Source organism: Charadrius vociferus, unplaced genomic scaffold (assembly GCF_000708025.1).
Source record: "Charadrius vociferus isolate BGI_N301 unplaced genomic scaffold, ASM70802v2 scaffold341, whole genome shotgun sequence".
Lineage (NCBI taxonomy): Eukaryota > Metazoa > Chordata > Aves > Charadriiformes > Charadriidae > Charadrius > Charadrius vociferus.
In genome coordinates, this window is record NW_009646847.1 from 3,231,564 (window position 1) to 3,249,412 (window position 17,849).

The 17,849-nt window shown below is 38.7% G+C and overlaps 1 protein-coding gene across 1 annotated transcript in view; it reads left to right on the forward strand.

Annotated features, from left to right (window-relative positions):
• The first annotated feature begins 9,513 nt into the window (after positions 1-9,513).
• The window catches only part of LOC104294480 (cytochrome b-c1 complex subunit Rieske, mitochondrial), a 34,203-nt gene continuing 25,867 nt past the window's right edge, over positions 9,514-17,849 (forward strand). The window contains exons 1-2 of the mRNA XM_009894093.1: positions 9,514-9,770; positions 10,021-10,199. Coding sequence (XP_009892395.1) covers positions 9,514-9,770; positions 10,021-10,199 — 436 coding nt within the window. The remainder of the gene's footprint in view (positions 9,771-10,020; positions 10,200-17,849) is intronic.

Sequence of the window (17,849 nt, forward strand, 5' to 3'; positions counted from 1 at the left end):
CAGTCAGGACTGAATGCCTTCGAAACCATCATCTGTGCCTTCACAGAAGCAACAGCAGTGCAGCACAGAGGCATCATTGTCATTTACAAACAGGTTTAGATATACCGTCAGTCTAGCCCTGTCAGGCCAAAGCTTGATATTAGTTAATTTTCCCTACTGAAAACTTTGCCAGCAGAGTTTTCGATGATGCTACAGATGAATCCCAGCACCAGCCCAAGTATTCAGCCAAGTAAGAAATCCTTAAAGTACAATGCTGTCACTCCTGCAAGCCTAAGGTAAACACAACTCTAAACTGGACAATGGGGCAAACATCTCCTGGAGTTTGGTTTCCAAATTGCCTGGTTGGCTGATTTGCTTAATATCAATGCAAGCCCAAAGGAAAATTCGACACCAGGGCTCTCTAGCAATGGCTGCAAGGTATCTGATAACTGGGCTGTCAACTACAGAAACGGGAGCTTTAGGAGAGGAGAACTTCTTTGCAGACACAGGAGAAGCTGACACCAGGTTGCATCCCTTGAGCTTCAGGGTTTATTTAAAAAAAACAACACAAACCAACAAAACAGAAAAACCCACAAACAAACAACAGTGTTTCAATCTGCTCATTTGTATAATACATAATAAAGTCTAATGGCAAACCCAAGCAGTGACAAAGAGCAGTCATGCTCCCTCATTCTTCCCTCTCTTGGCCAGACAGACCCATCCCTTCTTCTCGAATTAGCTCTCATGTTCATCGGGACTGAATTTAGTAAGCAAGACGACTTTTATTTATTTTTGCTGGGCTAGCTGGCTGAGTCATTTCAAAAACATTCCATTAACATCAGAATGAACACAAGGCAGGGAGGAGGAAGAGTAAGGAAAAGGGATTTTTCTTCCAGTTTTGATAAAGCTGTTAGACCATCTTACCCTCTTGTCATGTAACTTCACTCACCCTCCAATTATATAAACTCAGACAAACTTCAGTGTTTTTTCCAGTGCTTTCAGCCATTTTCCAAAATGCCTTTTTGCTGCTAAAAGGCTCTTCATCACTGAATAGTGCTGGTGAAAAAGAAGAAATGCAGGTATCTAGCTAGATGCGCATGGTAATAAGCAAGTGAGTTAAAGGTAAAATTTGCATCCAGATTCTGCATAGGAACAAGCTCTACGTTGCTCCTGGTGAGTAGCGTTTCTACTCACTTCAAATCATGGCCTATATGAAGGGTGCTATTTTCAAACACTTTCACTCATTAGTTGGTCCTGGGTTCAGGCTTGATAGATACTACCCTCCGTAAATAGTCAGGTACAACAGAAGGTACAAACTAACAGCTCCATTTATGCTTTTGCTGGACAGCTTAGAAGTGGATGCAAGCCATTTAAACAAAAAAAAAACCCAACTGAAAAAAAAACAAAACAACCCCCCCACACACTTTTAGTGTTCCTTAGGAATTTAGGCTGCCCACAAAGACACTGACAGTGACAGAACAGCTGAGTCCTAAACCGGGAAGAAAAGATGATGTAACACTCAAATGTCCTGGGGAGGGATGCCAGAAAAAGGACAAGAAGGTGGCTATAACTTTCTAAAAAGGTTAAGGTCTGCTAAAAAAAAAGTCCTGTACCTGGTAACTGCATGAGAACAGGGCATCCAATAGTTGTTCAGTGACATGGGGATTGACATGAACATCACGACTAGCAGCAGAAAGTAAGTGCTGAAAGTATTACCCCAGGAGAGGTTTGCATCTTGCTCCTGAGCATGACTTTGCTGAGCTAAGCTGTACCATCCCACCCAGCACAGCTCAAGACAAAGAGGTCACAGCCCCAGCAATAATTTTTGATCATATTTATCTGTGGAGTTATCAAGTCCCACCTTTTAAATCATGGCATTGAGAGCATAAGGGCTTATCATATTCATATTAATGGCATACTTAATGCTGCCACCAGCTCTTTCCTATTGAACAAGTGGCTCTAAATTCACAAGCCTTTTGCCATTTATCTGTTTGACTCTCAAACAGCAAATTAATAATTGCACCACTAGGGTACCAAGATACCAGAAATTTCCCTCCAGGCACACCATCAACAAAACTGCTGAAAGTAGTGCAATGAACAGGAAAAGCTTCAAATTCCTGTTTGAATCAGCCATGTGTCTACATAACCAGGTCAGAAAGAAGTGACCACGGGAGCAGTTAGTCTTCAAAAGAACAACTGTTCCTCAGTCCTTAGCTGATCTCAGTGATACCTGGAAAAAATCTTGTTGATAAAGCAGAATAAATGGTTGCTATTCGAAGCAGCTCCCTGAGGAAATAGGTAAAGTCCCAATTCTCCTATCTGGCTGCTGACAGGCTACTGAAATTTTAGTACATGATATGCTGGCACCTAGCAAAGGTTAGATTCGTTTTCAGAATACTCAGCTCTTGCACCTCTGCAAAAGATAGATTAATAATGAGTGTATGCTATACATATTCAGTAAAAGAATATTTCAACATGTCTATTTGTGTATTCAGGATGAAGGCTAGAATCAAAATTTTTATACTCTTCTCCCTTGACAACACATTTTCCAGGGTGCCCTACACTACAAGCCCATGTGACTCAGAGAGGAGTAATCCTTCATCCCAGCCCTGAGAATGGCTAGATACATGGGCTGCAGGCCACAGAGCCTGCACCACAACACCCTTTTGTGTAATACTAAATCCAGAATAAGTTTGCCAAGTCAAAATGGACATCCTTTAAAATGATACCATGTAAAGTGTTCAGTGCCATTAATGGAAAGGACAAAAATATAAATTCAGAGATTTATACATGACCTATTTTACTTAAACAGAATAGAGGTATCTGCCCACTTAACAGCAGAATTTGAAAAGGTTACTATTGCATAACACGGTAAAAGACAACAGGGGTTAAACTACACAATGCTACTGAAAAGTCTGGACATTTTTAAATTATAAAATGTGACTGTTCACCTATGAAGCCTTAATTTTTGCATTTTCAAGTGTCAATTCAGATTTTATGTTCTGTCATAAATCTAAGCCATTTGTTCAGCTACATGGCCTCGTGCACAGATTTTAAAACATCTTTTTATGCAAGTGTCCAGCACACGGACTCCAGCTAGCCTGAAAGACAGGAGTTAAGTAAGACTCATAATGAGGTCAGGGAAGTTTTCTAATTCTTACAGTTACTGCTCCTTTGAATTAAACTATTAATGGAATTATAAAAAATTAAAATTTAAGCATTCAGCTCACCAGTTGCTGCAGTTGTCCAAATGACAGCTTAGTATTCATCTATCATCCTTCACAGGTTGCACAAAATTCAGGAGGTAACATCAGATAGAGCTCTAGAAAACTCAGAAAGTAAAGTATTTTAAGATCTTCAAGCTATTTCTACATCGCCATGCTATATAAGTATTGCTGATAAAAAGAATGCCTTATCAGTCTTTCAGCTAATATGAAGTTATACAACTGAATTGGGATACAAAAATGAAAGTTTTACTATCTGTCAGATAAGTATTAGCCTGAGTTAGTCTCAGAAGAAGATTAAAGTCTAATGGACTGTCTTGATCACACAGATGTAATGTGAGCCTAATACAAGCTTGATTTGCTATAGGATTTTTTTTATATTATTTTTTTAAACCCATCCTGGGGATTTGTTGTCCTGATATGAATTGCTGGTTGAGGAAACAGTGTTCTTGGTCGCAGCTATAAGACTGTATTGGTCCTACAAAATCTAGGAACAGCATTACACATTCTCGAACACCATTAATGGCACTTTAGAAGCTTGTTCACAGGCTGACAAAGAATCAAGATTGAGCCTTTTTTCTGAATCAGAAGAGAGCAGAATCTTCAGATACAATGGCAGCCAAGAAACTGATGACACTCATCCCACTCAGTTCTATTTCAGGAGTTGTTAAATAATTATAGTACAAATATTTGATGTATCTAAAATAGTGTAAAGAATTACCTAGTTGATTTATTATTTCTGTGAAATCTCTCAAGTCATGAACTGACAGAATATCAGCAAAAAAAGAGAGCAATGGTAGCAAATGAGGAGATGGCAGAGAGTAAAACTGTTTCTTTGCCTCAGTGTTGATCATACAGCTGTCCAGCATATAAATCTCCTCAATGGATATTCTTCATTGAACAAAACCACATTTTGTTTAGAGTATACCTGCAGAGCCAGTGATACACAACTGTGGTGCATCTGCTGATAAACTTGGTTGATCGGCCTCAGTTAATTTCAGGTAAAAGAATTAGTTAAGACATGCAAAGAGGGAACTTTCCCCCGCACTGATACACACGGGTAAAGATACATTCTGCTTCTTCATCCTCCGTCATTCCATATTAATCCCTTTTATTATCCATGCTAGCTAGCTGCTATCAATACATTCATGCTTTCAATTTACACTCAAGACAAACCTCCAATGAAACAAATGCCTGGGTGAGATAATACTACTAGGTGTAGTGTATAGGAAAGCAGGTAGCCAGAAGATTAATTACTTGGTTTAAAAATAGATTAAGAAAAGACAGAACAAAATATAGGAATAAGCTTTCAACAGTGTGGTGAAAAAAACCTCTGTTACAGAACCTCTGTATATTCCATAATAATCAGTTATCTGGGAAATGGAACAAACATTCAAGTGTTAAATGAAAGTGCCAATGGCTGATAAACATGAACATAAGTCTTTCTTAAACAATAACACAGCATATAAATCCTAAAGAGAAACATAGGAAAACAAACAGTGAAAACCCATGCTGACAAAGCTGTATCATGCACAGAAGAAAAGCAAGTATAGACTCAATTTAGATAATTTTAAGTTTTTTTAGAATCTGTAATCACTTGGAAAAAGTGATGCAGTGTGACCAATGAAAAAAGCAAAGTAAGAGTGGCAAATACTTGCCACTTATGAAAATTCCACCAACTGGAGAAAGCGGTACTTCTTAAGGATCTTGCATGAAGCAAAATATATTGCTGTATCATTGCGGGCTTCAGTATACCAAGTTGCAATATGTGCCCCTTGACACTGTACCTGGACAAGACTAATGCATAGGCCAGGCCTGATTACTGGGTTTTCTAGAAGCACGCATAGACATGTTTTTAGGACCCTGGTGGTGACAACAGACATGGATCAACCAACGCCCAGCCTGAAGGATTTTGGCAATGTATGTTCCCAGAGAAGATGGCAAATGGGGAAATCCTAGTACCATTTGAAACTATTCCCCCCAGTAAAATTACAGTTGTTCTTCAACTGGAGTTAACAAATTTCATGTAAAAGTATCCTGAAAGAAAAAGATGTTTCAAGATTAGTAAAGCTGTTAAGTACCTTTAAAAGACTCATGAATATATTAATGAGAGACACCGAAATGGAATAGCACTGTGTTTATTTCCGTGAAACAGAGCATTATAGCAAAGGGTGATACACACTCACAAAAGATAACTATCTATCTTTTATAGGTGTGAAAGGCCTTATGTATAATTTATATAGCATGGGCATCTTTTAGAGTAATGCTCAGTTTATGTACCTTTACAATGTCTTTACACATAAAAATTATATACCGCCATATTCACAGTTATAAACAAGGCATTTATGGAAAAGCCAGCAAACTTTCTTGGAAGGATTATTCTATTTCCACATATTAAATATAGTGAAAAGGGTATTCAATTTGTACTATTTCTTTACAAACACAGCTTCTTTGTCTGAGCCCTAGACAAAACAATATATTTGGGAAGCAGGTAATTTTTTTTAAAAGGTCAAATATCAAGGACATATTAAAAATGTACCCCATTTTTCAAGAGGAAGAAAAGCCCTAGCCAAGTGGTTTGTTCATCATCTGCACAGAAAAAAAGTCAGGGAAAGATGTAGCAAAAGTAAAAACAATTAAAAAAAAGTAAAAACCTCCTCTTTGGTTTTTGTGATCTCCTATTGATTAATGTATTATTTCCCTATTTATATCTTCCTCCAGAAGACATTATCAGCTCGAAAGATATTGTTGAAGAGCTGCTATGCAGAAGCAGATTCCACACCAAGTATTTGATGTGCCACAGAATTCCCCGTTTCCTTTCCATTGCAGGTGCTGCATCTTATAAAATGTAGCAGGAACACTGTGATTAGTTTAATGGAGATAAGCTATGACAGATTTTGGTTAAAAAAATAAAATTTTCACTTTGGGGGAAAATTATTTTCTCTATAATGTTTCAGTATAGAGATTCTGTAGCAATATGTAAGTCCAATTTGACCAATAATCATAATCCTGCTATTTGTAGAAATCTTACTTCAACTGTATTCAGATGCGTAATATCTACAGAAGGCAGTGGACACTGCAGAACTTTAAAAAGGAAATGTAGTTTAAAAGATTCAGAATATTAGTTTCCTTTTCAGTGATTTCCAAACCAAATTTTTTTCAAAAAAACCCTATTCTTATAAAAAACTTTTGCCCTGCCAATCTAAGAAACTTTTTTCTTGGACGGACTCCAAATGCTGTTAAAGTTGTGCATCACTGAGATTAATAGTGATGTAAAGGGAGTTGTGAATTTTATTACAAGAATGTACTGATGTATTGTCTAGGGGCAGCAATTAAGCACTGGCAAGTATTTCTATGTCCTAATTCCTAGTAACAAAAATTCAAAGAGCTTGAAATTATACTTGGGTAGAATATAAAGTTTGATAACATGCACTTGTTTGACCTGGAAATCAAAAGCCCAGTACACAATCCTAAGTCCTTATACACAAAACCAGTCTCTCCAATCATGGTACACTGAAGTTATTTCTGTGCACTCGAGTTTTACCTAGAAGAGAATCCTGCTGACATTAAAGTTTCTTTGCACAATTTGACATACTGCTTTGATTTTGAAAACTCATTTTTGCTGTCATTTCATCTATTACCCCAAAAGTTCTTTGGGTCTTAAATCCTTTGCAAAAGCCAGCCAGCTGAAAAAAGGATTTCATATCTTAAGAGCCACAGCCACACATAGACCTGCCATGCCAGATAGCTTATATAGGGCATATATATTCCTCACTGTTCTATAATAATATTTCTCTTTCCTGACATCCACCTCTTCCTTCACTAATATTACAATATCACTAGGCAGGGAAACAGGGAGGAGAAATACGGACTACTGTCCACTTTAAATTCATTGCTTGCTTGTTGCATGTTATTCAGTAAATGAAGCATAAATACACCCTTCACACAAGAACTTTGGAGGATTCCCCGTGCTCTTCTGTAGATACCAGTGCAACCTGTAAGAATGTGGCTGGTACTAAAGCAAGAGTGAGGAGAGAGTCTGGGACATCACAGGGACGTTGCACAAATCAGAGTCGTGCAGTGCAATATAGAAGCACAGCTTCCATGGGGCAGCACACAATAACCAATATTTATTTTGTTTGTTTTGGATCATTAGGAGAGAAGTCAACATATCCCACGCACACCAGCTGTCGAGGGCTATCTAGAGAATGCTTCACTGGGCACAGAACTGTAGAACTCAGAGATAAAAATGAGCCAGTCCAGGGCTTTTCAGAATAAAATTGTTTCTTACACAGCTGCTGCCTTCGGCTTCTGCAGTTCAGTTTTAAAAGCCTCTGATAGTAATAAAGTACCTGATATTCAGCTTACCTTTCCCTTTTTCTTAATTTCATCTTGGTTCTCCTAATTATATTACCATGTACCACACTAATTGGTGTTCACACATGACCAACTCAGCTACAGCTGGTGAAATTTACTGTGTCACACACCTAGTACAATTTGGGATTCCTTAAAATTCCAGTTGTGTTAGTTATAAAAGGGAAAATACAACTGCACTGTTTTCACAGTTCTTTTCCTTTTTCCAATGGTTTGTGCTACAGGAAAGACAGGATCTCAGTTTGCATATACTGAGTCAATGAGCTCAAACTACCACAGATGTATTTAGGCACTGTCATAAGAGAAAATCCCGGTGAACGGAGAGAAGCCCTCCACTCACATACCATCCCCCACCATACTTCCAGGCATCCAGGATAAATCTACTAGCAGTTTCATTTGTGGTATTGTTCTCGGATAATGATAGTGCGTTTCACCAAGAAAAGAGCAGTCTGCAAATTTTAAAAAACTCCACATAAATATCTGCATTAAAGTCATTGTAATGCATTCTAAAATGAGCAATAACAATTTTATAGTACTAACATCTCCCTCACTACCCATATAATTGTTTCACAAATTTAAGGTATGATTGTAAGCTAATGTGACATATCTGTGCAATGCAGGCAACTGCTAGCAACCCATTCTACAGGACAGGAGGACAAGTGATATAACCAGGGTTATATGGACAATCTGTATTAAAGCACAAATCAATCTCATGCTAACATCAAGCCACAGGAAATTTCTTCCTCTAAAAATTAAGTTACAAATTTCTCATAAACTGTATGAAGTTTAAACAGGTGACCGCTTACACTCATACAAATACCTTGCCACTACACTACCAAGCCAGCACTTTTCTTTCTCCCTTTGTCTAATTCGCAAGAACACAGTAACCTCCATTTTAGTATGCCAAAGGACACAGCACATCTCTGAGAGCCGCAGGTTGAGATAAAGTCTGTTCCACCTACATCAGGGGACAGGGAGTAACTAATGTAGGTTAACACAGCAATCTTTGAAAAAAATCTCTAAGCACGCTGACAAGAAAATGACTTTTGCATTAGGCAAGCAGGTGGTTTTGGGGATCTCCCCAATCACTTCTTCACCTCTCCATATTTACCACTGAAAAGCGTCTCCTCCATCAGAACAGCTGCACACATGAGACTGGTTTAGAACTTCAAGGCATATCAAACCAGAGCAGAAAGGCCCTACTGATTTGGTGAGTACTGCATCTATTTTAGCACCATGCAAATTCACAAAATAGGTCACGATCTAACCCAGGCCACACGGGTTTCTAAGGACTCAAAATCAGGCAGAAGAATCACAAGGCAAAAGGCCCAATGATAGGGAAAGGTGCAGCATAACGCAGTGCCGCTGCCAAGGAAAAGCAGAAGGCACCAGAGGATAGATTTTTCATCACCACAAATGTGTTGGTCTTTTTTTGGTGACAAAAAGGCTATTTTTCTTTGCCACAAAAGGCTTGCATTGAACCAAAAATTAATGTAAAACATTCTTAATGATTGAGTGGGGTGGCATTCATCTGATACGAACTGTGAGTGCACTTGCAAGCAGGCTTTATCCATCCCAGTACTCACCAGGCTATCGTGCACAGCCATGCAGCCGCTGTGTCTTTCCTGGCAAGTGGCGAGGTGCTCGCGTGCCCTCGGTGGCACGGTGGCCGGCAGGCGGCATGGTCACTCCCATAGCACTCCCCAGCAGCCACGGGAACTCAGTTAGCACAGGGAGGATGAGAAGGCCGTCTTCTTGTACAACAAAACTCTCCTGCCACCCTTGCTGAGGCATTACCACATAAGCACAGGTTGCTTCAAAGGCACTTCATAAGATCTATATTACTCAAGTACGTCACCAGCAATTTCTAAGGTTTAGGTGGCAGCACTTGAGCGCATACACCAAAGCACGTCACTGTTCACACCTTGGAAGGACTATGTCCGGTGGGGTGATCTCTACCCACACGGCCGCACCCCACGTTTTGGGCATCAGTGTCCATGTTCGCTGTGTGGCGGCGCGGGGGCTCTCTGTGAGGGGAGGGCGGGGCCGCCCAGGGCCGGTTCCCGCCGGTTCTGCAGCCGCCCCCGCGCAGGGCACAGCTGAGCCCCTCAGCCAGGCTGGGGCGCCGCTGGGGAAACCTCCCGGAGACAGGGCAAAACCCTGCCCGGCAGCGAGCGGAAAGCGCGAGAAAGCGTGAGGAAAAGCGCAAAGAAACACGTGAGGAAAAGCGTGAGGAAAAGCGTGAGGAAAAGCGTGAGGAAAAGCGTGAGGAAAAGCGTGAGGAAAAGCGTGAGGAAAAGCGGAAAAGCGCAAGGAGGGCGGGAGGACAGCTTTGTGGCCCTCCTCTGCCCTGCTGACTGCACCCCTTGAAGCCCCACTGAAACCAGAGAGGGCACAAATGAGTCTTGCAAATGCAATAGAGCAGCAGGTTCCGTTTTACCAGGGAAAACAAAGGGAGACGAAATTTCTCCGTCCAACAGGAACCAACGCCTGGTGTGACACCACTGCAGGTGCTCAGCCAGTCCTGCCGCCTTCCACCGCAGCCGCTGCTGGCCATGGGGACACTGCCAGTCCAGACAGATGGACAGAGAGCTGGTGACATCCAAACCGGTCTCTTAAATGGTAAGCTCCCCAAATTGTCACACTCTTCAATTTCTGCATCTTTCTGAAAGGAACGCATCCAAGAAGCAAACAAGCACATCTTAACTTAAGATCACCAAACAATTTAATAGGTATTCACGATTACTTAAGAAAAAGCAGTGTCCAAGCTAATTCCAGCATTCAAACACACAAAGTACTGTATTACACCACACATCACACCCCCGCAGTAAGAAAAAATGGCAAGAAGCAGATTCAAAGGACTCTGCTTGAGTGTCTGTGAGTACAGCTAAATAAGTGTTCCTGCTAATCAAACACTTTTTGCATACTCGCTCCCCTAGAACTATTTGCACAGCTCTGAACTGCTTGGGTGCTAGTCAAATGGATTTGAACACACACAAACCAATCTTTTACTTTCATTTTTTTCAAAAAGCTTGAGAGATTATGTAATATTTAATAAACTACACCTAAGACTCAGTAACATACTATTCATATATTTTACATTATATGGCACCATTTTTATTGTGCAAGCAATATTTTTAATTTATTTTTTCATTAAAGATGGCAATTGGTATTATACATTTTTACAACAGAGAAAAATATTCACCCTTCATGCAAATGAGATTTCCAAATATTAAAGAAATTTGAAATTTCTTTATAGATTTCATATTACTAGTAGTACTCATTGCCATTTAACTCTATGGAGAACAAAAAAAGAAGAATCCAATTCATCTTATTGAATGTGTCCATAAATCTACTATATTAAAATTAAATTCAAGCTGTAAAACACAAATATATTTCACTTTAGGGAAAAAAAAAAACACCTGGGGGGCTGAGAAGCAGGATAAACTTTTTAAAAATCATGTAAGAAAAGAAGTGATAATGAAATGAATCAATACAAAGGCCAACAGACCTTTACAAAAACTTGAATTTGAGTCTGCTAAAACATTTCTTCAGGATATTTTAGGCTATATTCGGCAAATATTAGCTGTCTTGAATCTAAATGTTCAGGGCAGCTCTGAACTTCAGAGAGGTCCAAACCAAACTTTACACTTGGAACTGCTCTCGTATAGAGACATGTTCTAGGGAAGTGGAGGAGAAATAAATACTTTAAATGCGGATGATTCAGGCGAAAATGCAATTTAATTGTGTCAACTATAACACCCACAGCACAAGAACCCACCCATCACAGTTGTGAGATCATCTCTGATAAATCAAAGCCCAGTATGTTTAGTACTCACTGTATTAAAAAAGAATCTGTAGATGAAGGCAGCGTTGCCACCCCAGAAATAAAAAAAAAAACCTAACTGCATGAGATTCACACGTTTATACATTTTCCCAGTGTCTGTCTCTTTTGGGATTCAGTGAGCTTAGAACAGTTCAAGAGGCAAAATCTGCTTTGTACCACTTCCCTTGTTGAAGTCTTGGGACCCTACTACAAAATTGAAATTGGAACCACCAGTTCCACTTTTTTTTATGGGGTGACTGGGGAGTTTAACTGCCTGCTCTGTCTTCACGTCCTCCCAATAAGCATCCTACTTTCCCTTAGCATCCCAATTTTCCAAGAATAGTCTGTATAGATGGGAACTATATCACGACCCATGCAGTTCCGTGCAGATTTAAGGTATTCCCTGTGTCAATGAGTACATGCCAGTATGCTTATTATTATTATGTTTTTATTCACAGAATCACAAAATGGTCAGAGTTGGAAGGGACCTCTGGAGATCATCTAGTCCAACCCCCAAATTTCCAAGGCCCAGCCCACTCATTTGTTTTTCATGTGCAGTTCAGACACCAAAGTAAACTGATTAGTTTCTGACTTTTAATACACCGTTGCCTTTTTTTTTAAAAAAAGAAATTTTAATTTTAAAATGCAATCTATCCTTTGTGTAGAACTGGCAACAGCATGGATGTAAAGCTAAAAGAAGGTGATCAGACCCCAGAAAGTTAATAATGTGGTGCTAGCAAGAACATTTAATTGATTAACAGCACAGCTCAATATGTAAACACTGTGCTATAAGTAAAGCTATGAGGTAGCCCGTCACTTCTTAGTGGGCTTCCTCAAGAGCTTCATTCACAAGCCTGTTAATTAGCTGGGGCCCTTCAGTGTCCACCATTCAGGTTTAAATCACTTGTTTCCCATTATGCTGTGTACTATACACTGCAGGCCCATAAAATCAGGCTTTAATGCTTCTATCAGCAGGGCTTCTGGAAGTCAACTTTAATTATTATAGGTGAAATCTTCCTAATCCTTGTAAACAAAAATGATTAAAATACAATGAAGTAGAAGTTCAGGGATAGTGTTAAAAACTGGAGTATGGTATGGTCAAATACCATAAAGTTTATTCCTCTTAGTAAGAAAGAACATTTAAGATCAATATATTTTAAAAATGCCAGAAAACAACATGTTTTTTCATGCAAATTCAGACAGTGAGTTGATAAATTTAAGAGCCTTTCGAGTTCTTTAAATGCTGCATTTTGCATCATACACTATCTAGACTTGGTGATTCAGTTCACATGAAAAATAAACCAGACCACAGGGCTAAAACTAACAGCAATATTTGCTAAGTGTGTCATATGCACAAAATAATGATATCAAATTATATTTAATTATGTCTAATACTTAGTTATTCATTCAAATTGAGTACTTCCATATAAAATGAATCATTGCATTACTTAACGTCATGTTTCTCGCTTATATTTGAGCATGGCTTTGATTTACATTGCAAACTAAGATCTACAGATTGCCAGTGTCAGCTTCAACAAATTAAAAAAAGGCAAACAGGACAGGATTAAACAATAATATAATAGTTGCAAATCAAATGCTCTCTACAATCCTGTGGGATATAAACAGCTGTTTCCTGGGTTTTTAAAAACATATTATGATTTAAATCTCCTTAACAATTAGACAAAATAATTTTATAGCACTTTAAAATATTGCCTGCAAATGAATCTGACAAGCAATGAAGAAAAAAATGTTCTCAGTACCATTTCAAATCATATTTGTTGTGCAACACAAACAAGAAAATTCAGAATTTCACTTTTAAACTAAAGCTACATCATCATCTGTGACTTGTGACCTGAAAGAGTATCAGAGAACAGCAATCTTTCAGGCTCACATCCAGCTCTTAGGTTCACATTTTTCACTTACATTCTCTTGTCCAGTGTTTAGCTGTTACTTATTTTTTCAGTGAAAATACTACCACAATAGCAAAGCCCCCCTTTTCATCAGCTGTGATAATGAAAAAATATTAAAAATTAACACCACGGGATCCTATACCTCCAATACACATACAATAGCCGATTTAGGGATTCAGTCTTGCAAATTATCCATCAGATTAGGATTTAGAAAAAAATAAATGACGCTGTTAATAAAAACTTCCTTATTACATTATATAAAGTAGAAAATTATAAACAAACATCTCCAATGGTTTATATTATGGTATAAACCTTCCAACAGTAAGAGTTAAAATTAAAACCAAAGCAAATCACCCCAGTTGGCTATGACTAGACTTCTTGCACTGTCCTGTGAAGCAGCTGGTACTTGCTGCTCTTGAGGCAAGGACATTGCCCCTCCAATACTGTTGTTCTGAGTGCCTACCATCCTATACTCTTTAAATCCATCTTACTGGGGCATTGTATGCAACAGCTAAAGAAATTAAATAATTTGATTTTGTCATTCAAATGAAAACAGAATTTTTATCACTTAACTAAAAGCTGAATTTCAGTTGTATTGAAAACAACAATTCATTGGGTCAGCACTCTGCTAAAGACAGTAAACCTTACAGATGAGAGGGAGGAAAATGTTTATTGCAATACCTCTGAATTACAGAGGACATATTATTGCATTAATACACACTGCTGCATAGCATTTAGCAAATGTTGAAAAGAGACAAATTGAAAGAGATAAAACCCCATATCTTGCTATGAAGCTTAATGCAAAATTCCCATAGATGCCAACAGATAACTCTATCCCAGTGTGGCAGGTTTGGGGCCAAAGGCAGAACTGTTAAAAATACTTTGAAGATTACACCAGATTTTGAGATTCCAAAATTAAAACACTTCACAGTAGTGACTACCATGAAAAGTTTGTTTACATTTTATAAACCATGTATAATAAAGCTTTGTAAATTAATGTACAGAAGTACCCTAATCTATTATCCCCCTTGAAGTCAATGGAACACTGTTGAGAAAAGCCCGACAGTTTCATTCTAGCTACAGCGTTATTAGCCAAAATACCTAGCAGATGTAGTAAATAAAACCTACATGTCAGTAGCTGACGACCCTCCCTTACACTGTGTACTAGTACCACAGCTTTGTCTGGGTACATATTTTGCTGGTTTATTTCACATGTAATTGTAGTTCTTGTTCACTAAGAGCTTTGAAAATCTCTGTGAATCTCAGAAAGCATAAAGTTATTAACTGCGTTGTCCTGTCAGGACTGAGACTGAAGTGTAACTCCATCTATGCATATGCCACGTACTATAACAGAAATATGCAGTTTTCTATTTCAGTAACTGCTTTGTTCAGGGACATTGAAGAACAGTTGTATTGAATAGGCATCTCTTTACAATATGTCAGTCAAAGCCTCTAAATATAAGAGCACTAAGCTCCAGCAACACTCTAGCAGGTCAATACTTCTTAGTAAACACTCACGGATGGATTTTGGAGGCTGTTTCTCTTTGCAGGAAAAAGCCAAGGCTACATATACTATCACTGTTCACAACAAATAAGATGTAGGACAGCTGATGTTCCTTTTTAGGTGACAGCATGAGCTCTGTTTTAGAGCTTTGAAGAAAAAAGCCACAGTCCTTGAATTAATCACATAATCATTTTAACACTGCTGAAATCTATATAGCACTGATGAGATATTTCACTTGTCCTATTCAGGTGGAAGAATCCTGAAACCTGGAGTAGTTCATATACTATTTCACATGCTTTCCATCATCACCTTCCACCTTTAGCAAAATCATTTACTGTCTGTCACTCTAAAGGTTTATTAATTTGATCAAAGGCAAAGGATAGGTAGTACGTTCCACCAGTTAATAAAGTTTATAAAGCACTAGGGGATCTACTTGGATGAGAATCATCACAGACATGCAAAACTTAATCAGACCAAAAACAGCTGCTAATGCCAGAGAGATGTAAAACTCATTTAGAAATTAGAAAGGGTGGCTGAGCAAGCAGACAAAATTGAAAAGTTGTATTGTGAGACACAGGTGCAAAAACTTTTAACCTAAGTTAAAGTTAAACTTTGAAGGCCTAAGAAAGGATACTCAGACACAATGGATGTGCTGATCATAAGAATTTACAAATGGGGGAATAGGAGCTTCTAACTGAGAAAAAATATTTTAAAAAGTATTTGAACACTGAAGCTCTATCAGCATTATAAACTAGGAATTACAAAAATTAGAGAGCTTTAAAAGAGCACTATGTAATCCAGTGATGGTTGAAAGAGTAACCTGCAAGCCAGTCTGAGCAGACACATCAGAGGTATGGTTCTGTGTTCAGGATGGTTCTGGACTACTACACACATGCAGACTTAATAATAACATATCCATATGTATAACGGTATTCATTTGTCAATAAAGCACTAATATTAAAAAGCAGCAAATGAATGAAAACGCTGACTTTACTGCACTTAAAGATAACTCCACTGCTCCAGGTGGGGGTTATTTTGTAAATAAATTGGGTGATGTAACAAGTGTTATTGCAGTGCCATCTAGTGTGAACGAGGCATTTGAATGAAGATGGCAGATGGGTGAAATCTCTGCAGCCCATAGCACCACCACTGCCTGCCCAGGAAGGTGAAAGCCTCTCCACTGAGGCCATGGTAGCTAGAGAGGCCATCCTGCTTCTTGCTAGAAGTTCGCAAATCTGGCTCAGACAACAATTAGAAAAATATTTCCATTCTTGCTTTTGGGTGAGTTGTCACTCTAAGTATCAGTGTCACGCATTTAGCATTTTTAAGTATCTGGATTATGTGCCTGGCTCCTTTTCTTCATCTTAGTCACTTGCTCCTCTCTCAGTCATACAACTGAGAAGAGCTTTGTGCTGACAAACAGAAAATGCTCTGAACATGAGAAAATACAACTCTAATTTGCCTGAATGAGAAAAGGCTATGATCAGCTTAACAAGAAATAGTCTGTGAAACACTCACAACAATTCCCAGTTCAGACAGGTACTTAGTCTCTGGCCACTTTTGCACCTGCAACTGCTGAGAGAGATAGGAAACCCAATTCTCTCATGATACCTTAAATATTGACAAGGTGGTCGATGCATCAGGTAACAAGCTGACAAGAACAGTAAGAGGAACAGTGGTAACTGTGTGTTTGCATCTGTTAAATTCTAAAGTCAAACTCTTAGACTTACCATACCATGGGGGTTTCGTAAACTCCTTGAGGAGGAGATACAAATGCCAGCTGCTCAGAAAGCTACAAAGAAAGGCTGGTTAAGTTACTGTGCATGCAGGTGACCTTGGGGCATCTTACTCAGATCCACAGGGGAACTCTGTGAAGGAAGAGCCACTCCAAAATGCTGGCTTTGTTATAGGATTTTCTATTTCATCTTTTGTAAAGACAGATTTGGGTCCAAAATGTTCATATCTTTGTCATGCAAGTGACAAATACTCATTAAATCCACAGTAGTTTCCATGTGAACCCTGGAGACAAAAAAGAAGTTCTAAGGCATAGCTGCCATACCAGCTTCAGAGCAGTTTTGTTCATTTAACTTCTTTCAAAATTATAGAGTCTTGTATAAATTTTGTAGGCAATACAGAAAAGCATAAAACTTCCTATAAAAATTCTGAGAGAATTACTTTGTGACACATGGGCTGTCCCTGCTACTTCACAGGGAAGGGCACCCAAAATGCGCATCTTGAGCAAGTACAGGAGATGCAATTCCACTAAGAGTACAGTGGAAACGCCTTCTCCTAGCAGGACTGTATGAACAAGCTTCACTGCTTCACTTGCTATACCGGCTGTTGCTCACTTTTGATGTCAGAGCTCTGCAGCCCAAGAGATCCAGGCAATGAATCAAACTTGCTTTACACAAAATGAGAAAATTCCTCTTGAAAACAAAAACCACAAATCAGGAGCAGTATATTTGTTTCCTCTCCTGCCTACACACAAACATGTACCCATACACATGTCCACTTTATAAGAGAAGTAAATGATACAATTACTACCTGCCCAACAACCACAATGCACACAGAAATGTTTTCGATATTACTTCCTTAAGGTCTTTCATGGAATGATGACTCATAAAAATAATGCATGGGCCCAGCACAGTTTTGTCAGATGGTCTCAATGTCCAAAAGCCAAAATAAAGAAAGAAGACAAGTTTGTTTGGATCTCTCTGATCCTGAGCTGATCAGAGACTTGTTTTAGGCTCTGCTCAAACTACACTTGAAAACTATCCTTCCTGGATGCAAGGAAGAAATCCAGCGTTTTTGTTCTTCCATAGCTCCTTCCACTTAGACATTCTGTATACAGAGGTGCCACATAAATCCCAAACCCTTTGTTTTGCCATTTATGGTTCCCTAGAGTCATATTACAATAGCTTTGATTAAAATACAAACTAAGTGAGTAATTGCAGGCTTTTTAATTTTACAGTGTCAGTTTGTCATTGTAATGGATATGTTGGAACACGAAAGTCTCTTAATGAATTAAAGGA